This window comes from Tilletiopsis washingtonensis, assembly GCF_003144115.1.
Source record: "Tilletiopsis washingtonensis strain MCA 4186 unplaced genomic scaffold FA09scaffold_18, whole genome shotgun sequence".
Classification (NCBI taxonomy): Eukaryota; Fungi; Basidiomycota; class Exobasidiomycetes; order Entylomatales; genus Tilletiopsis; species Tilletiopsis washingtonensis.
In genome coordinates this window covers 206,396-225,249 of record NW_020312015.1, presented here as the reverse complement: position 1 = coordinate 225,249, position 18,854 = coordinate 206,396, and the positions used below count along the sequence as shown (strand labels likewise).

The 18,854-nt window shown below is 68.3% G+C and overlaps 5 protein-coding genes across 5 annotated transcripts; 2 read left to right on the top strand and 3 right to left on the bottom strand.

Moving 5' to 3' along the window:
* The first annotated feature begins 260 nt into the window (after positions 1-260).
* FA09DRAFT_95572 (hypothetical protein) lies at positions 261-6,647 on the top strand. Its single transcript, XM_025745917.1, has 7 exons — positions 261-916; positions 967-1,070; positions 1,124-2,732; positions 2,788-3,644; positions 3,701-4,149; positions 4,200-5,394; positions 5,445-6,647. Exons 1-7 carry the CDS (start codon positions 394-396, stop codon positions 6,639-6,641), a joined length of 5,934 nt encoding a protein of 1,977 aa, XP_025596493.1. The 5' UTR covers positions 261-393; the 3' UTR covers positions 6,642-6,647.
* Positions 6,648-6,651: 4 nt separating this feature from the next.
* FA09DRAFT_331455 (hypothetical protein) lies at positions 6,652-9,409 on the bottom strand. The gene is made up of 8 exons (XM_025743036.1): positions 9,188-9,409; positions 8,802-9,113; positions 8,059-8,741; positions 7,662-8,002; positions 7,500-7,610; positions 7,158-7,433; positions 6,920-7,104; positions 6,652-6,868 (listed from the first exon to the last, which is right to left on the bottom strand). Exons 1-8 carry the CDS (start codon positions 9,352-9,354, stop codon positions 6,676-6,678), a joined length of 2,268 nt encoding a protein of 755 aa, XP_025596492.1. The 5' UTR covers positions 9,355-9,409; the 3' UTR covers positions 6,652-6,675.
* A 119-nt stretch (positions 9,410-9,528) lies between these two features.
* FA09DRAFT_331454 (hypothetical protein) lies at positions 9,529-10,396 on the top strand. The gene has a single exon (XM_025743035.1). It carries the CDS (start codon positions 9,631-9,633, stop codon positions 10,387-10,389), a length of 759 nt encoding a protein of 252 aa, XP_025596491.1. The 5' UTR covers positions 9,529-9,630; the 3' UTR covers positions 10,390-10,396.
* A 3-nt stretch (positions 10,397-10,399) lies between these two features.
* On the bottom strand, positions 10,400-15,312 carry FA09DRAFT_331453 (hypothetical protein). Its single transcript, XM_025743034.1, has 6 exons — positions 15,080-15,312; positions 14,487-15,023; positions 13,952-14,306; positions 13,249-13,897; positions 11,725-13,186; positions 10,400-11,673 (listed from the first exon to the last, which is right to left on the bottom strand). The coding sequence occupies exons 2-6, from the start codon at positions 15,013-15,015 to the stop codon at positions 10,628-10,630; spliced, it is 4,041 nt and encodes a 1,346-aa protein (XP_025596490.1). The 5' UTR covers positions 15,016-15,023; positions 15,080-15,312; the 3' UTR covers positions 10,400-10,627.
* A 1,052-nt stretch (positions 15,313-16,364) lies between these two features.
* FA09DRAFT_331452 (alpha/beta-hydrolase) lies at positions 16,365-18,841 on the bottom strand. Its single transcript, XM_025743033.1, has 9 exons — positions 18,474-18,841; positions 18,225-18,401; positions 17,973-18,169; positions 17,216-17,918; positions 17,000-17,164; positions 16,935-16,941; positions 16,842-16,879; positions 16,687-16,785; positions 16,365-16,632 (listed from the first exon to the last, which is right to left on the bottom strand). Exons 1-9 carry the CDS (start codon positions 18,799-18,801, stop codon positions 16,460-16,462), a joined length of 1,887 nt encoding a protein of 628 aa, XP_025596489.1. The 5' UTR covers positions 18,802-18,841; the 3' UTR covers positions 16,365-16,459.
* Positions 18,842-18,854: the final 13 nt, after the last annotated feature.

Genomic DNA, 18,854 nt, shown 5'->3' with positions numbered 1-18,854 from the left:
GAGATGGCGGTGAGAAGCAGCGATGGCCGCCGCCGACGAGGCTCGAGATCGCTGCGCTCGGAGCGGGCTGGTGCGTGCGCAGCGTGGGCTCAGGCTCCGCAAGCGGCTGCCCCGCGCCGCGGCAGGCACGCCGGCAGTGTCTGCTCGCCAGGCACGCGCCGCGCCTTTCGTCGGCCGCAGAGCGCCGCCGGCCGCATCTCCACCCAGCGCGCGCCATGCTTCGCGCGTGCGGCTCGCCTGCTGCTTCCTACCCTCACCACCCCATCCACGCCATCCGCAGCGCACCCGCGTCTCGTACCTGTACCTCCATCGCTGGAGAGGGCATCAAAGCGCACACCCTCGCGTCCCGCGGTCACCCCCGCCGCAGGGTCAGCCGCCAGACCGCGCGCGGCCATGGCCGACGTCGCCATGGACGACGCCGCGGCCGCACCGCCGGCAGCGCTGCAGCTCGCCGTACCGGCCGAGGTCGACCTCGGCGCGCTGCAGTTGGTGCTGTCCGACGCAGTGACGCCGCTGTCGCTCGAGCGCCTGGCGCAGCCAGACGAGGCCCTCGTGCTGGCCGTCTACAAGGCGCTGCTCAAGAGCACGTCCGAGCTTGAGGCGCAGCGCCAGGCGCGCGAGCGTGCCGACGTCGACGCCGAGGGCACGCTGCACACCGCGCAGAATGCCGCCAAAGAGGCGCTGGAGCGTGCTGCGCGTCTTGAGCAAGAGGTCAGCGGCGCAAAAGAGGCCGTCGCGCCGCTCGAGCGCGAGGTCGCCGCACTCAAGTCTGAGAACGAGCAGCTCAAGGCAACGCAGGGCGCCGGCGCCGTGACGTCAAAGGAGACGAGCGAACGCCTGCAGAGCATCGAGGAGGAGAAGCGCGGCCTGCTTGACATGCTCGACCGCGAAAAGGTCGAGAGCAGCCGCAAGTCCGGTGAGTCGGGCAGCGCGTCAGCTGCCGGCGTGGTCTGACCGCTTGCGCAGACGAGATCGACGCTCTCAACGCGCGCCTGAAGGAGTCGAGCGCCGAGGTCTCGCGTCTCTCTTCCGAGGTCGCGTCCATGCGCAGCTTCGACAGCACCTCCAAGGTGAGCCCCTCACTGACGCGCGAAGGTGCCTGTGCTGACGCGGCAACGTCCAGTTCCGGATCCAGTCTCTCGAGCAGCAGGTCGTGCTAGCCAAGAACGACGCCAAGTGGGCGCATGGCGAGCTGACGCGCGCCAACGAGACGCACGCTGCGGCGCGCAACTCGTCGCACGCCGAGACGGCGCAGCTGCAGGCGTCGCTCGAGGCGGTCACCTCGGCCTCGAACGCGGCCAACGTCAAGCTCGATGCACTGCAGTCCGCCTACGACGCGACTGTGGCGCGTCTCAACGAGTCGACCAGCAAGCTGCAGGAGGCCACCGCACGCGAGGCGGCTCAAGAAGAGGCCTTCCGCGCCGAGAGCTCCACCACGCAGCGCCTCATGACGCTGCTCGAGCGCCGCGCCGAGCAGTCCGAAGAGCGCGCCAAGAGCCTCGAGGAGCAGTGGGAGAGCGTGCTGGAGCGCGCGCGCGAGCGCGAGGAGCAGGCGCAGGAGGACCTACGCCAGGAGACCGCGGCGCGGCAACGCATCGAGACGGAGTGCGCAGAGTTGCGCGAGGCGCTCGACCGCCTGGCCGAGAGCGTCGGCATCGAGCTGGAGCCTGGACAGCGTGCGCGCAACGGCAGCAGCATGCCGGGCACGCCCGAGCGCTCGCTCGGCGCGTCGCTCGGTGCATCGCTGGGAGCATCGCTCAGCGCCACGCTCTCGCCCACTGCGGCGCTGGCATCCAAGGTTCAGCGCAGCGGCAAGTCCTTCTCGGCCATCTACGCCGATCTGGCACGCACGCAGGAGGAGCTCCGTCGCGAGCGCGCCGAGTGCTCGCGCCTGGGCAGCGTGCTGGAGCAGGTCATGGCGGATCTTGCGGAGCGCGCACCTGCGCTCCAGGCTCAGCGCGAGGAGACGCAGCGTCTTGCAGCCGACCTCGACGATGTCGCGGCGGCACTTGCGCGCGCATGCGAGGAGCGCGACGCTGCTGAGCGCGCTTCCCGCAGCTCCAAGGCCGAGGCGGACGCCGCTCGCAGTGACGCAGAGCTCACCTCGCAGCAAGTAGCGGACCTCGGCCGCCAGGTGCGTCACCTCACGCGCGAGATTTTGCTCCGCGAAGACCCGACTGCTGCGGCACGTCTCGAGGACGAGGGGACCGAGCTCGCGGCGGCCTCCTCGAGCGACACGCAGGCCGTCATCACGATGGAGCTCGTCACCTTCTCTTCCCTCAGCGAGCTTCTGGGCCAGAACCAGCGGCTGCTCAGTGTCACGCGCCAGCTCGGCGCGCAGCTCGAGGCAACCGTCGAGGAGAACGCGCGCAAGGCTGCTGCCGATGAGAGCGAGGCAGTGGCAGAGGCAAAGACGATGATCGTGCGCGCACAAGAGGAGCTCAAGGCAGAGCGCTCGCGCTCCGAGGCCGCGCGCCGCGAACGCGACATGTTCCGCGCCATGTGCTCGCGCAACGGCGCCGTCGTCGCCGGCGTTGAATCGTCCGGCAGTGCCAGCGGCTCGGCCATCGCGGCGCAGTACGCCGAGCTGCAGTCGCAGTTCGAGATCTTCAAGCAGGAGACGCGCAAGGACTCGGACAGCCTCAAGAACGAGGCTCACGCTGCGCGCACCGAGGCCGGACGGGCAAGCGTCACGGCCGCGCGCGAGAAGGCGGGTCGCGAGGCCGCTGAAGGTGAGTCTACCGCGCTTAGCCTCGGCACACAGCCTACTGACGCGACTGCGCGCAGAACGCTACCGCACGCTCCAGCAGACCTACGACCTTGCCCGCTCCGAGCTGGTCGAGCTGCAGAAGCGCGCGTCTCTGCTCGCCGAGAACGTCGCCCGCCGAGACATTGCTTCACACAACGCCGAGACGCAGCTACTCGAGGCCAAGTCCATCGCCGAGCGCTTGCGCAACGAGGCGGCCAACCTGCGCGCCGAGAAGGAGCTGCACGCCGGCACGCAGCAGCGCCTGCTCGATGAGAACAAGACGCTCATCTCGGAGAAGGCCAGCCTCTCGGAGCTGCTGCGCAACGTCCAGGTCATGCAGAACGAGCTCGAGCGCGTCGGCGGCGAGGCGCAGCGCCGTCTCGCTTCTAGCGTCGAGCGTCTGGAGGAGCAGACAAAGGACCTTCGCGAGAAGCTCACGAAGGAGTCGGAGGCCCTCCGCCAGATGACGATGCGCCGCGAGGTCGAGACGCGCGAGCTCAACTCGCGCGTCGAGAAGGCCACTGCGGAGGCATCGACTCTGCGCGAGCAGCTTGCCGCCGCGCGCACGAGCGTCACGCACCTGACCACGCGCACCGAGGACCTCACCAAGCAGCTCGACGCAAAAGAGGAGAAGCTTGCCGTCTACGAGCGTCGCACTGGCGGCGCAGCTGGCGGCAGCGGTGCTGCCTCGCTTACTCGCGAGCAGCAGCTCGAGGTCGAGCTCGCCGACATTCGCGGCGACCTTCGCAGCGCGCAGATCGAAGTCGAGCAGAGCCGTGGCCACGTCGAGCAGTTCAAGGCCATCGCCGAGGCCAGCGAGGAGGCGCTCGCTGCGCTGCAGGCCACGTACGACTCGTACAAGGCTGCCACCGACAAGGCCGTCGCCGACAAGGACGTGCGTAGTCATGCCTTGTGCAGAAACGCCCGCTTGCTGACACCTCATTTCCCCAGGCCGAGATCGGCAGCCGACGCGGCCGTCTCGACGGCTTGCTGGGCGAGCTCACCACTGCCCACGAGGAGGCGAACCAGGCGCGCCAGGCTCTCGCCGCGGCGCAGGAGAGCTTCGCCTCCGAGAAGCGCACGCTCGAGGCGGCGATCGCCGATCTCGGCGGTCTCGAGGAGCGCACGCGTGTGGAGCAGCACGAGGCTCGCCTCGAGTCGCAGAGGCTGGTCAGGCTGGCGGAGGAGGCACAGGCCAAGTACCAGGCCGAGCTGGTGGCGCACGCCGACGACGTGCGCGACCTGAGCTCAATCAAGGAGCAGCTCGAGCAGGCGCGCAGCGAGGCACGCGAGGCCATCAAGGTGCGTGAGACGGCCGAGGCCAACCTCTCGAGCTCGCAGGCCAGCTGGGAGACGCAGAAGGCCACGCTGAGCCAGGAGATGGACGAGGTTCGCGCCCAGTGAGTAAGCGTGGCTGGGTGCAGCATGAGCCCCACTGACCATCCGCCAGGGCCAAGGCGCTGCAGGATCAGAACAAGATCCTGCACGGTCACCTCGAAAAGGTCGGCGCGCAGGCTGCGCAGATCCGCCAGGCCGCCGCGGACAGCTCCGCCGGCCAGGCGATCGCCGGCGACAGCAGCTTCAGCGAGACAAACGCCGGCGAGCTGCAGGAGGTCATCAAGTACTTGCGCAGCGAGAAGGAGATCGTCGACCTCCAGATCGAGCTGCGCGACCAGGAGTGCGCCCGCCTGCGCCTCAGCGCCGAGCACGCCCAGTCGAGCCTCGACGAGGTGCGCCTGCAGCTCGCCGAGGAGCGCGCCCGCAGCGCCGCCGCCGGCAGCAGCGCCAAGCAGCACGAGGAGCTCCTCGAGAAAGTCAACCAGCTCAGCATCCTCCGCGAGAGCAACGCGACGCTGCGCGACGAGGCCGAGCGCTCTCTGCGCAAGGCACTCACGCTCGAGACACAGCTCGCCGCCAAGACAGCCGAGCTGGACCCGCTGCGCGAGCAGCTGCGCGTCGCCCAGGTCGAGCTCGAGGCGTGCCAGGGCCAGCTGCGCATCGTGCAGGACGACAACAAGCGCTGGCAGGCGCGCACGCAGACCATCCTGCAGCAGTACGACCGCGTCGACCCGGACGACATCGCCAAGCTCGAGCAGCGCGCCACGGCCGCCGAGGCGGCGCTGGAGGAGGAGAAGACGCGTGCGCAGCAGGGCACTGCCGAGCAGGGCAAGGCACTCGAGGCCAGCCGCGCCGAGTTCGCCGAGCTGCAGAAGAAGTTCGGCCAGCTGCGCAACCAGACGATCGAGAAGCTCAAGGCCGCCACTGCCAAGGTCACCGCGTCGGAGGCGCAGGTCAAGGAGCTCGAGGCTGCTGCCGCAGATCAGTCGGGCGTCGAGGCGGTGCGCGCCGAGCTCGAGAAGGTCAAGGCGGAGCTTGCCCAGCAACAGCAAGCACTGCGCGAGCGCGAGGCGGAGGTCCAGTCGCTCAAGGAGCAGCTCGAGCAGCGCCCGCAAGCCAGCAGCACCGAGGAGGGCGAGGCGACTGGCCCGAGCGACGAGGCACTGCAGAAGGCCGTCTCGGACGCGCTCGAGCAGGCCAAGGCCGCGTGGGAGGAGGAGAAGACGCAGCTGCAGTCGGCCAAGGAGCTGGCCGAGCGCCGGCAGAAGCAGCACCTCGACAAGGCGCGCGAGTTCAACACCGCCATGGTGAGTGCATCGTGTCCCGGTGCTCGGGTTTGGAGCTGACACTGTTGCAGCGGACGGCGACGACCGAGCGTGACGAGGCCCGCAAGGAGCACAGCGAGCTCGAGGCGAAGCTCAAGGCGCAGTGGGAGAACGAGCACGACCAGGCCATCGAGAAGGCCGTCACCGAGCGGCTCGCCGCCAAGGGCAGCTCCGGCTCGGGCCCGGCCGCAGAGACCGAGGAGGGCGAGGCAGCTGAGCCGACAAACGCCAAGGGCGAGACGATGAGCTTCCTCGAGAAGCGCGTCGCCGATCTGCAGGAGGCGCTCGACAACTCGACGGCGAAGATCAACCAGCTGCAGGAGGAGCTGGCGGCGCTCAAGGCCGGCACGCCCAGCTCGGCGGGCGAGGAGGAGCTGAAGCGCAAGCACGCCGCCGAGCTCTCAGCGCAGCAGGCGCAGCTCTCGCAGCAGTACCAGGAGCAGCAGCGCAAGGCCATCGAGGTCGCCGTCAGCAAGGCCAAGGCTGCCGTGGCCGATGGCTCTGGCGGCGCGCCGCCGCAGGACGTCGAGGAGATCGTGCAGGCCCGTCTGAAGGCCTTTGAGGATGCACGCGCCGAGGAGCTCAAGGCTGCCATCGCCGCGCGCGAGGCCGAGCTCAAGACGGTGCACGACGAGGCGCTCAAGGCGCGCTACGACGCCGGCAAGGAGGAGGCGAGCCTGCGCAACCGCCTCGTCGTCAAGCAGCGCGACAACAAGATCGAGAAGCTCACGGCCGAGATTGCGCAGCTCAAGGGCGAGCCTGTGCCTGCAGCAGCCAGCACGAGTGCTCCTGCGGCTGGCGTGGCAGCCCGTGGCGGCGCTGCACCTGCGCGCGGAGGTGCGCCGGCAGTTGGCCGTCCTGGCGCTGCCGCCGCTGCGGCCAGTCTGCCCGCTCGTCCTTCGTCCGAGAACATCAGCAGCACGTCGGCGGACGGAGCCGCCACCACGCCGCCGGCGGCGCGCGGAGCACGAGGCGGCGCCGTGCGCGGAGGAGGCGCGGCACGCGGTGCTCGCGGAGGCGCTCCCGCACGCGGCGGCGCTCCGGCAGCAGCAGCAGCCGCTGCCACTGCGGCAGGCGGAGCCAAGCGCAAGCTGGAGCCCGCAGCGAATGGCGCTGCGCCAGCGACGGGAGAGGGCCAGGCGAAGCGCCCGCGTCCAGCGGGCGCGCAGGTGTCGATCCGCGGCGCGCGCGGCGGCGCACGAGGAGGAGCCGCCGGAGGCTCCTCGTAGCACACTGTACTCTAGTTTCCATGCATGCGATTGCCTACGACGCACCGGCTGGCGGCTCGTGTGATGACTCTGAGGCGGCCTCGTCCAGTGCGCGCTCCAGCAGCGGCATGCAGGTGTCGAGCCGCAGCGACGGCACCGTGACGCCTGTGCCGCCGATCGCCGTCTGCCGATTCGGCAGCACGAGGGAGATGGTAGACGGATAGGCAAGAGCGAGCGATGCCACGAGCCTGAAGCTGCAGGTCAGAGGCCGCGCAGATGGACACCGGAGCAAGACTCACTGATCGCCGAGCCAGATCTTGGCGACGCCGCCGAGCTTCGCCGTGGCCTCTTCGCCGCGACCCTGGAGCAGGGCAGCAGCCCAGGCGCGGACGTCGGAGAGGCTCTCTGTAGGCTCGACCTCGAAGCGCGCTTGCGGCATGGTCTGGCACAGGGCGTCCAGCTGCATGCGCAGCTTCGAGATGAACTGCAGACGTGGCCGTAAGCAGGGTATCCGCGACCATGCCGCAGCACACATACCGAGGCGTAGTGCGTGAGGCCCAGCAGAGGCTCGAGCAGCGCAGCGCGGCTCTTCTCGCTTGCGCTCTTCTCTTCGCTGTCTTTGCGTACGCGCTGTGACCGCCCAGAGGCGCGATCGCGGTAGCGCGCAATCAAGCCCAGACGAAGATAGGCAAGTACCAGGCGTGCGAGCGGGGACGAGATGCGGTCTTGTTGCTCTTTCGAGCCGGACGGCAGCGGCTTGATCTTGCGATCGGTCTGTGGCTTGTCGGCAGCCGAACTGTCCGCGATCGGCACCTGAGGAAGGCAGCCAACGTATCAGCCGCGCGCGCTTGGTCCAGGATGCAAAGCAGCGGCACGCACCAGCTCGAAGCACATCTCCACCCGCGGCGTGACCGAGAGCGTGACGCTCGAGGCACTGACGCTGCTGAGCATGCTTGCAGACGTATGCAAGGCCCGCGTCTCGCGCACGAGCTGAAGGGCCGTCAGCTGGGTCTCTCTGCAGGACCCGTCGTGAGAACGCACTATTGTGAAGAGCTCCGCATCTGCCATCTCCTCCTGTGCCCGCCTCAGCTCTTCGTCGATGGTGCTGAACTCGGAGGCAGCTTGTTCGCGCTCAACGTCCGGCGCGTCGCTCCACCACACTATCCGGGTGTCCTCCTCGTCGCGCAGCGTGAAGGACACCCTGAGGCGGGTCCGCGGTCGTGCCAGGAACATAAGTCCGTGCGATGGCGGAGGTGCAGCAGCTTCAGCCGGGCCTTCAACACCCATCGCTGCAGCATCAGGCGCCAGAGTCGAGGCTGCCGGAGCAGTCGAGACGGTCGGCGAGAAGTAGGCGAGGGCTCTCTGCTTCTGCTCCGGATGTGCTGGGGCAGAGAATGTTAGAAGCCGCGCTCGCACGACCGCGGACCGAGCTACTCACCTTCCGGAATGCCCCAGCCGACCCACGCATCCCGCGCGCCTTCCTCCTTGCTGACCGAGCGCGCCGCAACGCCGACCATGCCAGGTGTGAGGCCCCAGCCGCTGTTGCGCGCGTCCTTGAGGCCCTGCCAGCGCCTCATCTCCGCCTCGCCGCGCTCGCCGCCGCCCTTGTTCGGCGGCAGCACGTCCGTCATTTCTTTTGCGCCTCGCCGCAGGATGTCTGCGGCACGCAGGATGCCTCGGCGTGTCGCATCGTGCGTTCCGATGAGGGCACGAGCACGCGTGTCGGCCTCCTCGGCCGTGAGCTTGGCGTCCAGACGAGCGAGGCGAGCAGCGTGCTTGGCCGAGGAGTAGAGCCCATCGTCTTCGTCTTGCTCCTTGAGGCGCTGCTCCTCGTCTTCGCGCTCTGTCGGCCGCTCGCCAAGCAGGCTGACGCCGACGTTGCTCGCCTCGAGACCTAGCTCTTCTGACAGCGCAGCGGCCGAGCCAGGAGGCGCGCTTGACACGCCTCGCCCGGCGAGCGAGCCTGCGCGCAGACCGCCCGAGGAGGACGCTCCGCCTGCCCCAATGGCCGGCGAGTCGCCACGCGAGCCTGGCGCGCGGCCTATCCCTCCAGGTGTTGGCCGTGACAGGAGCAGCAGAGACACCAGAGCGTGCGAGTGGTAGAGCGAGCTGTGCGCCTCGCTGTGGGTCGAGGCCTCGCATCAGACACACAGCAGGAGTGCGCTGGATCGTAAGACTCACTGCAGCTTGTTCCACATCATATGCTTCAGCTCATCCAGCTCTGCCGGCTTGATCTCCGCCTTCCGTTTGGCCACATCCGGCGACGCGGGCCGCTTGCTGGACGAGGCCTTCTCGCCTTCCTTGGCCTCTTCCTCGTCGCCCACGACCCAGGCGGACGACTTGCTGCCCGATGCAGCAGCAGAGGAATCCTCGGCCTGCTTCTGCTCCAGCTCGGCCGCGGCACGCAGCTTGGCAAAGTCCAGGCGGCCAAAGTCGCCTCGCTCCGCCCACAGGCGTGCAAGCCGGACTGCGAGCGGCTCAGCTCCAGCAGGCCTGGGCGAGAGGAAGCGCAGACTCATGCGGTGAGCGTCATGTCCTGTCGTCAAATAAGCTCGCGGCACACTCACCCGTACTCGAGCTCGCCGTCGGCGCCAATGCCCTTCAGTCGCGCTGGCGGCTGCAGCAGCGGCTCGGCCTTGGCGCCGGCGCCGGGTGATGCAGCGACCGATGGGCCGTCGCCAGCAGGCGGCGCTGCGAGCGGCACAGGCTCGAGCGACAGCGCTGGCAGCGGCATGATGCGCAGGCGCTGCGTTCAGAGCGACGTGGAGTGAAGGGGTGAGGTGGAGGTGGGGAGGCAAGCCCCGGCGCCGAGCGGCATGCGCGACATGCGCGGACTTGGAAGAAGCCAGCCGCGCGGCGAGGTGCACGTCCGTGCGTTCGCCGCGCTGATCCTCCTTCCTTCTGACCACCACACGCAAGCAGCACCGGCGCAAGCATCAAGGCAGGCCTTCCTGAGGGAGAGACGCTGTTTCGACTGCGTCGCCGCTCAACAGCGTATACGAGGCGCGCCATGTCAGCGTCATCACACGCCTCCAGCTCGCGCAGCGCACAAGCAGCCGCATCGTCGAGCAGCGCCGCAGACGAGCTCGATGCGCACCTCGTCTCGCTGCTGCACACGGCCGATGCCTACGCTGCATCGCAGCAAGCCGCCGCCGCACATCTGGCACGGGCATTCCTCAGTCTCTCGCGCGCCCGCATGCATCTCGGCGCTCTCGGCGCCAGCAGTCTGCTGGGTGCAGACGGCGCAGACGCCCGCCTCAAGGCCGGTGTGCGTTGTCGCGTCGACGACGCGGGCCGGATGAGGCACGTGCGAAGCGCTCCTACTTCTGAGGCGCCTGCGATCGAAACAGAGAAGAAGCCTGCAGCGCAGGGCCTGCGGCGACGGCAGAACGCAAATCCTGCCCTGAGCGAGAGCGAGAAGCAGAACGCAGCCTCGCACGAGAAGGAGGCCGCCTCGGATGCGGTTGCCGTCGAGCAAGACGAGAAGGCATCTGTCGACATCAACGCCGGAAACAAGAAGAGCGATGCGCCTTCATCCAAGCCCAAGCGGCCGCCCCAAGCGCCGGACCCGCTCTATCAGTTCAGCGCGCTGCCGCCGCCGGCGCTGCGCTCGGCGCAGAAGAGCTTCATCGCGGCGCTCGACGAGCTGCTGGGCGCGAGGAGCGGCGCAGATGGCGCATGGCAGAGCGTGCAGCGCCTGGCGCAGCTCGAGCACGACGTAGCAGATGCGCGACGCCGTGCTGGCGAGGAGGACACAGCGACGCAATGACACGTCGTCAGGTGAACGAGACGTGATATTGGAGTGAGAGGGTAGTATGGCCGCGCCTGTGCGGCGGGTAAGGGTCGAGATAAGCGAGGATACACGGGGGACTGGACATGGAGCGGTGGGCTGGAATGATGAGGAGACGCGGGTCAGGGAGTCGACTGGATTGGTATAGTACACGAGGGTGCGATCGGACGAGAACGAGAAAGAGAAAGTGGGTGAGGGTGTGCGCGGCGGCCGACGCTCATGCCTTCGTGTGGCCTTGACGGCGGCCGCGCTGGCCCTTGCCCTTGCGCTCCGCATGGCTCTTGGCCTTCGCCTTGACGTGCGCCGCCGCACGAGCGCCGGCCTTGACCTGCGCCTGGATGTGCGCCTTTGCCTGCGCCTGCGACTCTCTGATCTTCTGACGCAGATGCTCCGACATCTTCTGCTCGAGCTTGCGGTGCTGCTGTCGCTGCGTGCGCGCCGCATTGCGCTCGGCGGCGTGGAAGGCCTTCATCTTGAGCACGGCATCCTTGCGGCGCGCATCGGCGGTCGCCTGCAGCTCGTCGAACACATCCCTGATTGCCGCCTTGGTCTTGCGAGCGCCGTCGACGGCGCGCTCGATGCTGCTGCGCGCGCCGCGAGAGATGTGCTCGGCGCCGCGAGTGATCTGCTCGGCAGCCTGCTCCGCAGCGTGCTCAGTCTCGCGCGTGGTGCGCTCGATGGCGCGCAGCACAGCGCGTGGCTTGTCGAGCATCTCGCGCGAGTTCGCGACGTGCTGCTGCGCGGCCTTGAGCTGGCGCGGCGCCGAGCTGACGTGGTCGATCGCCTGGGAGCCGAGGTGTCTGGCCTGCCGCGCTGCGCCTTCCATCGTCTTGCCGAAGGCCTCGCCGCGCTTCTTGAGGTCAAGCTCGTAGAGACGGCCGCGAGCGATGCGGATGCCCTGCAGGAAGATGCCAGACGTGTGCTCGATGGTGGCGCTGGCGTCGCGCAGACGAGCATTGATGTCCTTGTAGGCGGCGTCCATGCGAGGCTGCACCTGCTGCGCGTAGAAGGGCCGCAGCTGAGCCTCGTAGAATGGCAGCACGTGCTGCTCGTAGAACATCTGCAGCTTGAGCACCCAGAAGGACCACTCGCGCACGAGGTGGCCTAGCACCTGCTGTGCGCCGCGCGATGCATCGCGCATCAGCATCGCCGTCTCGGCTTGGAGTCGCAGCGTCCACTCGTGGTCGCTTGACGAGGCGCCAGGCGTAACGGCAGCGCCGGCGAGAGGAGCTATGGGCGCGCCAAGGTGCTCGTATGTGCTCGCTACAGGGCAGTCAGCGACTGACGCATTGACGAGGCATACAGGGCACTCACGAGCAGGAGCTTGCGTGCTGCTGGGCTTGCGGCTTCGTCGCGTGCGCTGGTACACCGCCACATCCTTCGAGAGCTGATTGACGACCGTGACGTCGCGGCACGACGCGCGTTGCGGCTTCTTGCCGTCCTGCGCAGAAGCCTTGCCCGCCGGCTTGTCGGCCGCCAGCAGGAACGCCGGAACCTTGCGGACCGCGCGCGGCTCATTCTTGACAGGGAGCTCGGGCGCCGTTGCGCTCGACTGGTGCCGCTCGAGGAAGGCGCTGCGGCTGCTCTCCACGGCGGCCATCAGGCGCGGTGGAGCGGCAGCGAAAGACTCCCACGCGGACAGGGCACGGCCGCGCAGGCTCGAGCCCTCCGCACTCGACTGCCCATTCTTCTCCGCAGCGGCGGCATCGAAAGCTTTGACGCTTGAGCTGCCGAAGCTGCCGCGAATCGAGTCGAGGAGCGCAGCAAAGTCAGTCCCGGCGAGCATCGGCGAGGGGCGGTTGAGCACCACGCCCGGCGTCCGTATGTCACGGCCGTTCATGAGAGCGAGCAGCACGCCAGCAAGCATGATGATGATGGCGCCGGCGCCCGAGACAGATGTTGGACGCAGCCTGTGGCGCAGAGAGCGCGGCGTTGACGGCTCAGAGCGAGTCTGTGTGGCGCTCGTGGCTTCGCGAATGGCGGAGGACGAGGCTCCTGACGCCGTTGCACGGCTCGCGGTGAGCTCGACCGCGAGAGGTCCGTCGGATCGAAGCGCCTCGCTTGATGCCAGCGCGGTCGTGGCAGCCACGTGCGGCAGAGAGGTGAGCCAAACTGCCGTCTTGGAGAGCCAGGTGGGCGTAGCCTCCGTCTCGGCGCCAAGACGCGTGCCTTCGCGCGGGCTGACGCGGAAAGCAGCGCGGGCGACCCAGGCAGCGTCGCCGCCGAACCACTCGGCCTCGCCACCGAGTAGGAACTGCTCGTATGTCAGCACGGTGTCCGACCGCTGAGCCGACTCGACGGCGAGCTGCGTGACGCGCGCAGTGGCGCTGAGCTCGTTGATGCTCGCGCACGTCGCCGAGAGGACGGCGCGCCAGGTGCGCTCGGCAGCGCGGAGGTCGAGCTGACGCGACAGAGCGCGGACGAGGTCGTTGCTGACGGTTGCCGCCGCCGCGCCGTCAGCCGCGACTGCGCTCGAGGAAAGACTGTCGCCTTCGTCTAGGTTGCTCGGCGAGCGCGGGCAGAGGATCGGAAGCAGAAGTGGCATCGCCTGCGCCCTCGACCAGAAGGGCTTGCTGAGGTCATGTGTCTCGCAGAGCAGCGCGGCAAGCTCGGTCGGCAGGCGCTGCTGCCGCTCGCCGTTCTCAAGGAAGCAGATGATCAGCGCACCGCCACGCTTGAGCTCGGCGGCACCGTAGGTCGCGAGGAACTTGGCGATGTCGGAGCCCGTGGTGGCATCCGAGTCACCGAGCGCCGAGGTGCAGTCGAACTCTTGCAGCTGCGTAGACGACAATGTCAGCAAGACCTCGTCGAGAAGCAGTGGCGAGAGCATGCACTCACCTCGACATGAGGGCCCTTGCGCGAAGTGCGCCGCGTCCATGCGACGCCAGCTGGCCGGCGACCGAGACGAGCGTCGATGCGGACCTCATCTCCGAGGAACAGCGGCTCAGCAGTCGATTGTACGGCCTCGTAGGCGCTGAACAGGCTCTCGCGCGTCGCTTGCGCCACGCGTCCGAAGACGTGCTTCGCAGGCCGGCTGCCCATGTAGAAGACGTTGAGCTGTGCAGGCAGAGGCAGCGCTGTCGGACCCGGACGAGCGTCGATCGCGGCGTCGACCGATGAGGTGGTGATGCGCTCGGCAGGCTCGGTCTTGATCTGTGCCGCCTGCACAGTAGGCTGAGCGGTGTTGAGCGCCGGATGGCTCCCAGCGAACGAAGACACGGCCATGGCCTCGGGCGAGAGCTTCTCATTGACGATCTCGAGGTGACGATCGCCGCTCGACGCCAGTCTCGACGCTGCATCTGCCGTGCTGCTGATGTTGCCGCGCGAGCTCGGCACTGGATCCCACGGGTTGCGCAGTGCAGCGCTGCTGTTGCCATGCGACAGGAAGGAGAAGCGCGAGGCGGCGTTGAGCATGTTGACGCTGCCGCCGCCGCTGCTGGACTTGGAGTCCACGAGCGCCTCCGTCGCTGGCACCGTGCTCGTCGATCTAGTGAGGCACGTCAGCATACACGCAACGGCGTGCCACAAGCTGCTGACTCACTTCTCGACCCGCTCAGCCGGCCGCTCACTCGCATCGGCCTCCGACTTGCGAGCGCCATCCATGGGGTCCGGGAAGTGGAAGAGGCTGCCCGATGTCGGCAGTGGCGCGGGCTCGTCACCAATGCTAGATGGCTGAGCTGCCGCGCCACTACTTGGCGCATCCGACATCTGCGGTGGCAAGAAGCAGCGCTGATTGCTGCGAGAGCCACGCATGGTCGAGGCCTCGGTGAGCATCGAGACCTCCGCGGAGGCCGTCGCGGTGGACACGTTGGAGGTGTCGGCCTCGCGAGCGCTGCTGGCGTCGGTCCGGAAGAAGTCGTACGTGCTGCCCAGGCTCGAGTTGAGCGCCTCGACCTCTGCGTAGCGGAGGCTGTCAGAAACGCGAGCAAGAGCAGCAAGAGAGGTGCGCAATCAGAGCTCGAGAGCGGCGGCTGCTGTGGGCCATGCGCAGCAGCCTTCGCCCAATGGTGCCACGCCGATGCTGCGCGAGCCCGGCCGTCGGCATTCTCGGCAGAGGGATCGAAGTCTGTACTCACCTAGCAGCCGGTTGTCCGCGCGAGGAGCGGCCATCACATTGTTCGGCGTGACGAGGCGCGGCGTGTCGTCCCAGTGCGCGCTGTCCGCCAGATCGCTGATGCCCGCAACCGAGCCGCCGCCCGCAGCGTCGATGAGCTCAAAGTCGTCATCGTCGAGGCTTGAGATGTCGCTTAGGCCTTCGTCTTGGATCGACGACGGCGCGCGCGACGAGGAGGAGAGCGTTGGCGAGAGGAGGCTGTTGCGCAGCTCGCCGCGCGGCGAGCTCGTGCTTGAGCGCTGCGCATTGTCGCTGCGCAGCCGCGCTGCGTCGCCCTGCGGTGGCGGCGAGAGGGCACGCTCGTCGGCGGCCAGGAAGCTGGCGGCCGAGTCGTGCCGCGGCGGCGAGCTGCTCTCGGTGCCGACGAGGACGAGGTCCTGCGCCGAGGCGGTGAGAATGCGCAGTCGTGGGCTTGACGGCTCGTCGCTGTCGCTGTAGGCGAAGCTGCTGCCGCCCGTGCTGGACATGCCGTCGTCGGAGCGCACCGACATGCTGTGTGCTGCGCTGGGTGTGTCAGGAAAGCACACAGCGGACAGTGCTGCCTGCTGCGCGCACCTGATGACGAGCTGCAGGGAGCTGCGCGGGAGCGCGCGATATGCAGGGTCCAAGGCGGCGCTGCTGCGCTGGTGCTGCGGCTGTCAGGCCGGCGGACTGCGCTTGGAGCAGTCCGAGTGGTGGAGTGAGGCGGCGAGGATGACGCCGCTGAGTGGTGGGGCCAGGAGGGTGACGGTCGGGACTGAAGAGGGCGAGATGGGGCCGACTCAGCACCAGGGCGCGGCCGCGCGGCGGGGCAGCGGGGCAGCGGGGCGCAGGCGCAGCGGCAGGCCGGCCGCCGCGCGAGCGTATCTCCTTTTGCGGCGGCGGCGCGGCGCGGCGGCCGCCTCTCCGTCTGCCGGCGTGCTGCGCCGCCGCGCTGCAAGCGTCTCTCCACAAGAGAGCAACAAAGAGGGGTGCACACCGCTCAGCCGCTGTGCTGCAGAACAACCCATTGGGCGCGGGTGCCGCCTCGGCAGGGAAGGTGCTGCGGCGGGTCCCGACTCGCAGTCGCCCCCTGCCCCGCTCCCGTCCGGACACTCTCCTTGGGTGCGACACGTGTCGCCGCCGCAGAGTGCTCCTCAGCATCGCTCCACATCGTGGCCTCCTCGCAAGATGTATCCTCTCAGCACCTGCTAGTCCTCGCTGCAGCTGATGCGGTCCTGCATCCTGAGAGGAGCGCCTCGCCGAGGGTGGCTTAGCGCACCGGCATGGCATTGGCCACGGGGCCGAGGCGGCGGCGCCCGAGGTGTCAGGTGCTGCAGCGCTGTGGCTCCTGCTGCACCCATCTGTCGACTTCCTGCTTGGTCTCGGCTCTCTCGCAGCTCCGCCCCAGCCGCCACGTTCAGTTTGCACCCCTCCATGCGCTGCTGCTGCGCACTGCGGCGGCGGACGCGGCGAGGGGCTGCGCGCAGCTCACACGAGGCTCCGCCCCGCCGGCGCTGCACCCGTGTTCCCCACACGCGCCAGGCAGCACACTGCTCCCGTGCCCGAAAGCACGTCGGTGCACGGGCCACCACGACGCCTGCATGTCACTTTTTTTGAGTGCGCGCGCCGGCGCCGGCGGAGATCGGCGACGCCGTGGGAGCACCGGCCGATAACGCATTTGCCGGCCTCGATCGACGGATGCCGGCGGCGAGAGGCCTCTCCGAGGGCGCTTTCAGACGCACAGCACACAAGAAGGGCCCAAATGCGTCTGCGGCAAGTCAAAGCGACGCTCCTTTGAGGCGGCGAGTCAGGGCCGGCGCCGCGCGTCGTCGGCGAGCCGCATGCAGGCGGCGAGAGCAACACCTGACGGCGCGCCTGTCTGGCGGCGACGAGCACAAGCGGCCTGCTGTAGCACCGACTCGGCCATCGGACAGCAGCAATAAGCATCGTCTATTCCCTCGCGGCGGCCCTGATCTAGAAGGCCAGCACCTCGCGCACCTCCTCGTCGTCGAGCAGCACGCTGATGTTGGCCGCCCGGTCCGTCAGCGGCCTGACGGGCGGGTCGGCGTTCATGTGCTTGAACGTCAGCGTCGCCTGCGGCATGCGGCCGACGGCGCCGACGGGGGCGTAGAAGGGCCACTTGGGCACTGCAGGGGCGTGTCAGCGAGAAGAGAGGAGGGAGCGAGCGCGGGTAGACTCACCGCCGGCTCCATTCGGGTTGCCGCGCGAAACGAAATGCACCCAGGCATCGGCCATCTGGTTCGCCACGGCCTCCCAGCGCGTGCCGGGCAGACGATACTCTGCGGAGGCACTGGTAAGCATGTTGGGCGCTCTCAGGAGGTGGCGACTTGCGCACCAGCTGGCGGCTTGAAGAAGAGGTAGGTCGCGCGAGGACTGCATCAAGAGAGTGTCAGAGGCAGGCACCAAGAGCCTGTGATGCTGCGCTCACGTGAAGACTGCAAGAAGGAGCGAGGGTCAGCACAAGCAACGCACGGTGTCTCCTAGGCCACTCACGGTAGTCCAGGTCGGCCGCATGCGGCACGCCAACAGCCGGGTCATCGCCCGGGCCGGCCTCGGCCAGGATCCAGCTCCAGATCGGGAACGTCTTAGTCTTGCGGTGATGCTTGGCGTGCGAGTTGAGCAGGTGGCGCGTCGGCGCGACGAAGATCATGTCGCCGACTGCAGAGGTGTCAGCTGCACAGCCACGAACCGACACGCCTCGCAACTCACGCATCGACGCCGCTCGATGGTACTGATTCTCCTCGCCGTACAGCCGCTCGGCGTTCTCGCGCCCGTACGGGCTGCCCACGCGGTGATCGTCCGGGTATGCAGCGAGCACCTTGTGCATGACGTGGTCTTTCTCGTCCAGCGCCACGCCCTCCGCTGCAAGCACGGAGCGGCGCATCCACGGCAGCAGCACCGTCTCGTTGTGCAGGTCCGTTGGCGTGAAGAGCGTGCCTTCGTCCAGGATGTTTCCCACGAGCAGAGGCACGTCGGCGTACTTGCCCTGCTTGACGAGCTCGTACGGCGACTCGCTGATGAAGTCGCCGTCGATGACGGGTGTCCATGGGAAGAAGAACGGCGCCTGCCAGCTCTTCTCCTGCTTGAGGCCCAGCAGGTACATGATGGAACGCGTGTTGGCAGCCTGCACCGCCTGTGTCGGCAGGCCACGCAGGCAGGCCAGCTGCTCGCTCGCGCCGACCTTGTGTGCACAGGGCGTCGAGGCCAGGAACATGTTGTAGCGATCGCGATGGCGGAAGTTGCTCGGCAGCACGGTGCCGACGCTTCCACCGCCAGACTGCAGAATAGCGCCGTGGAAGAGCTTCTCGCCCGTGCGGTCGGACGCGAACATCTGGTATGTCGATGACATGCCGCCCGCCGACTCGCCGCTGATGGTCACGCGCTTCGGGTCACCGCCAAAGCGGGCAATGTTCTGCAGAACGTCGCTTAGCGAAAGCGCCTGCGGGCGTCAGCGGCCTTCACTCACCCGCTGCACCCATCGCAGCGCGGTGCGCTGGTCGTGCAGGCCGACGTTGAGGTCGGCGTTGCCCTTGCGCGCCTCCTCCTCGAGCGCAGGGCCGGCCATGAAGCCGAAGCTGGCGACACGGTAGTTGAGCTGCACGAGAATCATGGGCTCATCGCGCACGATGGAGCGCGACACGAGGTGCTTGGGGTCGTGCGGGACTGGCGAGCCGGTGTGAGGCCTGATACAGCAGCACACCACGCTCAGCGCACTCACAGTCTGCTCCCATCAGCCAGGCGCCGCCGTAGATGTAGACCAGCACGGGCAGCGGGCCGTACATGACCTTGGGCCGCGTCACGCTGACGCTGAGGCAGTCCTCGGACACGGCCTCCTGCACGCGGCCCTCGGGCAGCGGCGGCGTGTAGCCGCCCATGAACGCTGGCGGCACGAACTCTGCATGTTTTGATCAGCAAGGGGGGAGCATGAAGCATAATGCGCTCCTGCCTGGCCTCTCGCACCACTCACGCGGGCAGCTGGGGCTGTAGAACGACGCATCAAACACACCGCTGGCGTCGGTGCGGTTGAGCTGGATGCTCTCCTTCTCAAACACGTGGCCCAGGTGCTCCCAGATGGGACGCGGGCGGCGATACCTGTCGCTGCCGGCGGTGGTGAGGGCGTAGCGGATGCCGCGGAAGTACTCGAGCTGCCCGTCGGCGAAGCCGCGCACGGTGCCCTGCGCCAGGCGCACCTGCGGCTCCGAGGCCAGCGGCGTGGTGAGGAGCGCGAGGGCGATGGCCAGCGCGAGGCATAGCTGAATCAGGCCCGTCGTCAGCAGCTCCTGGAGGAACGACATGGCGGCCGAGGAGCAGGGCGGCGCGCGAGATGTGGTGGTGAGAAGGTCTTGCT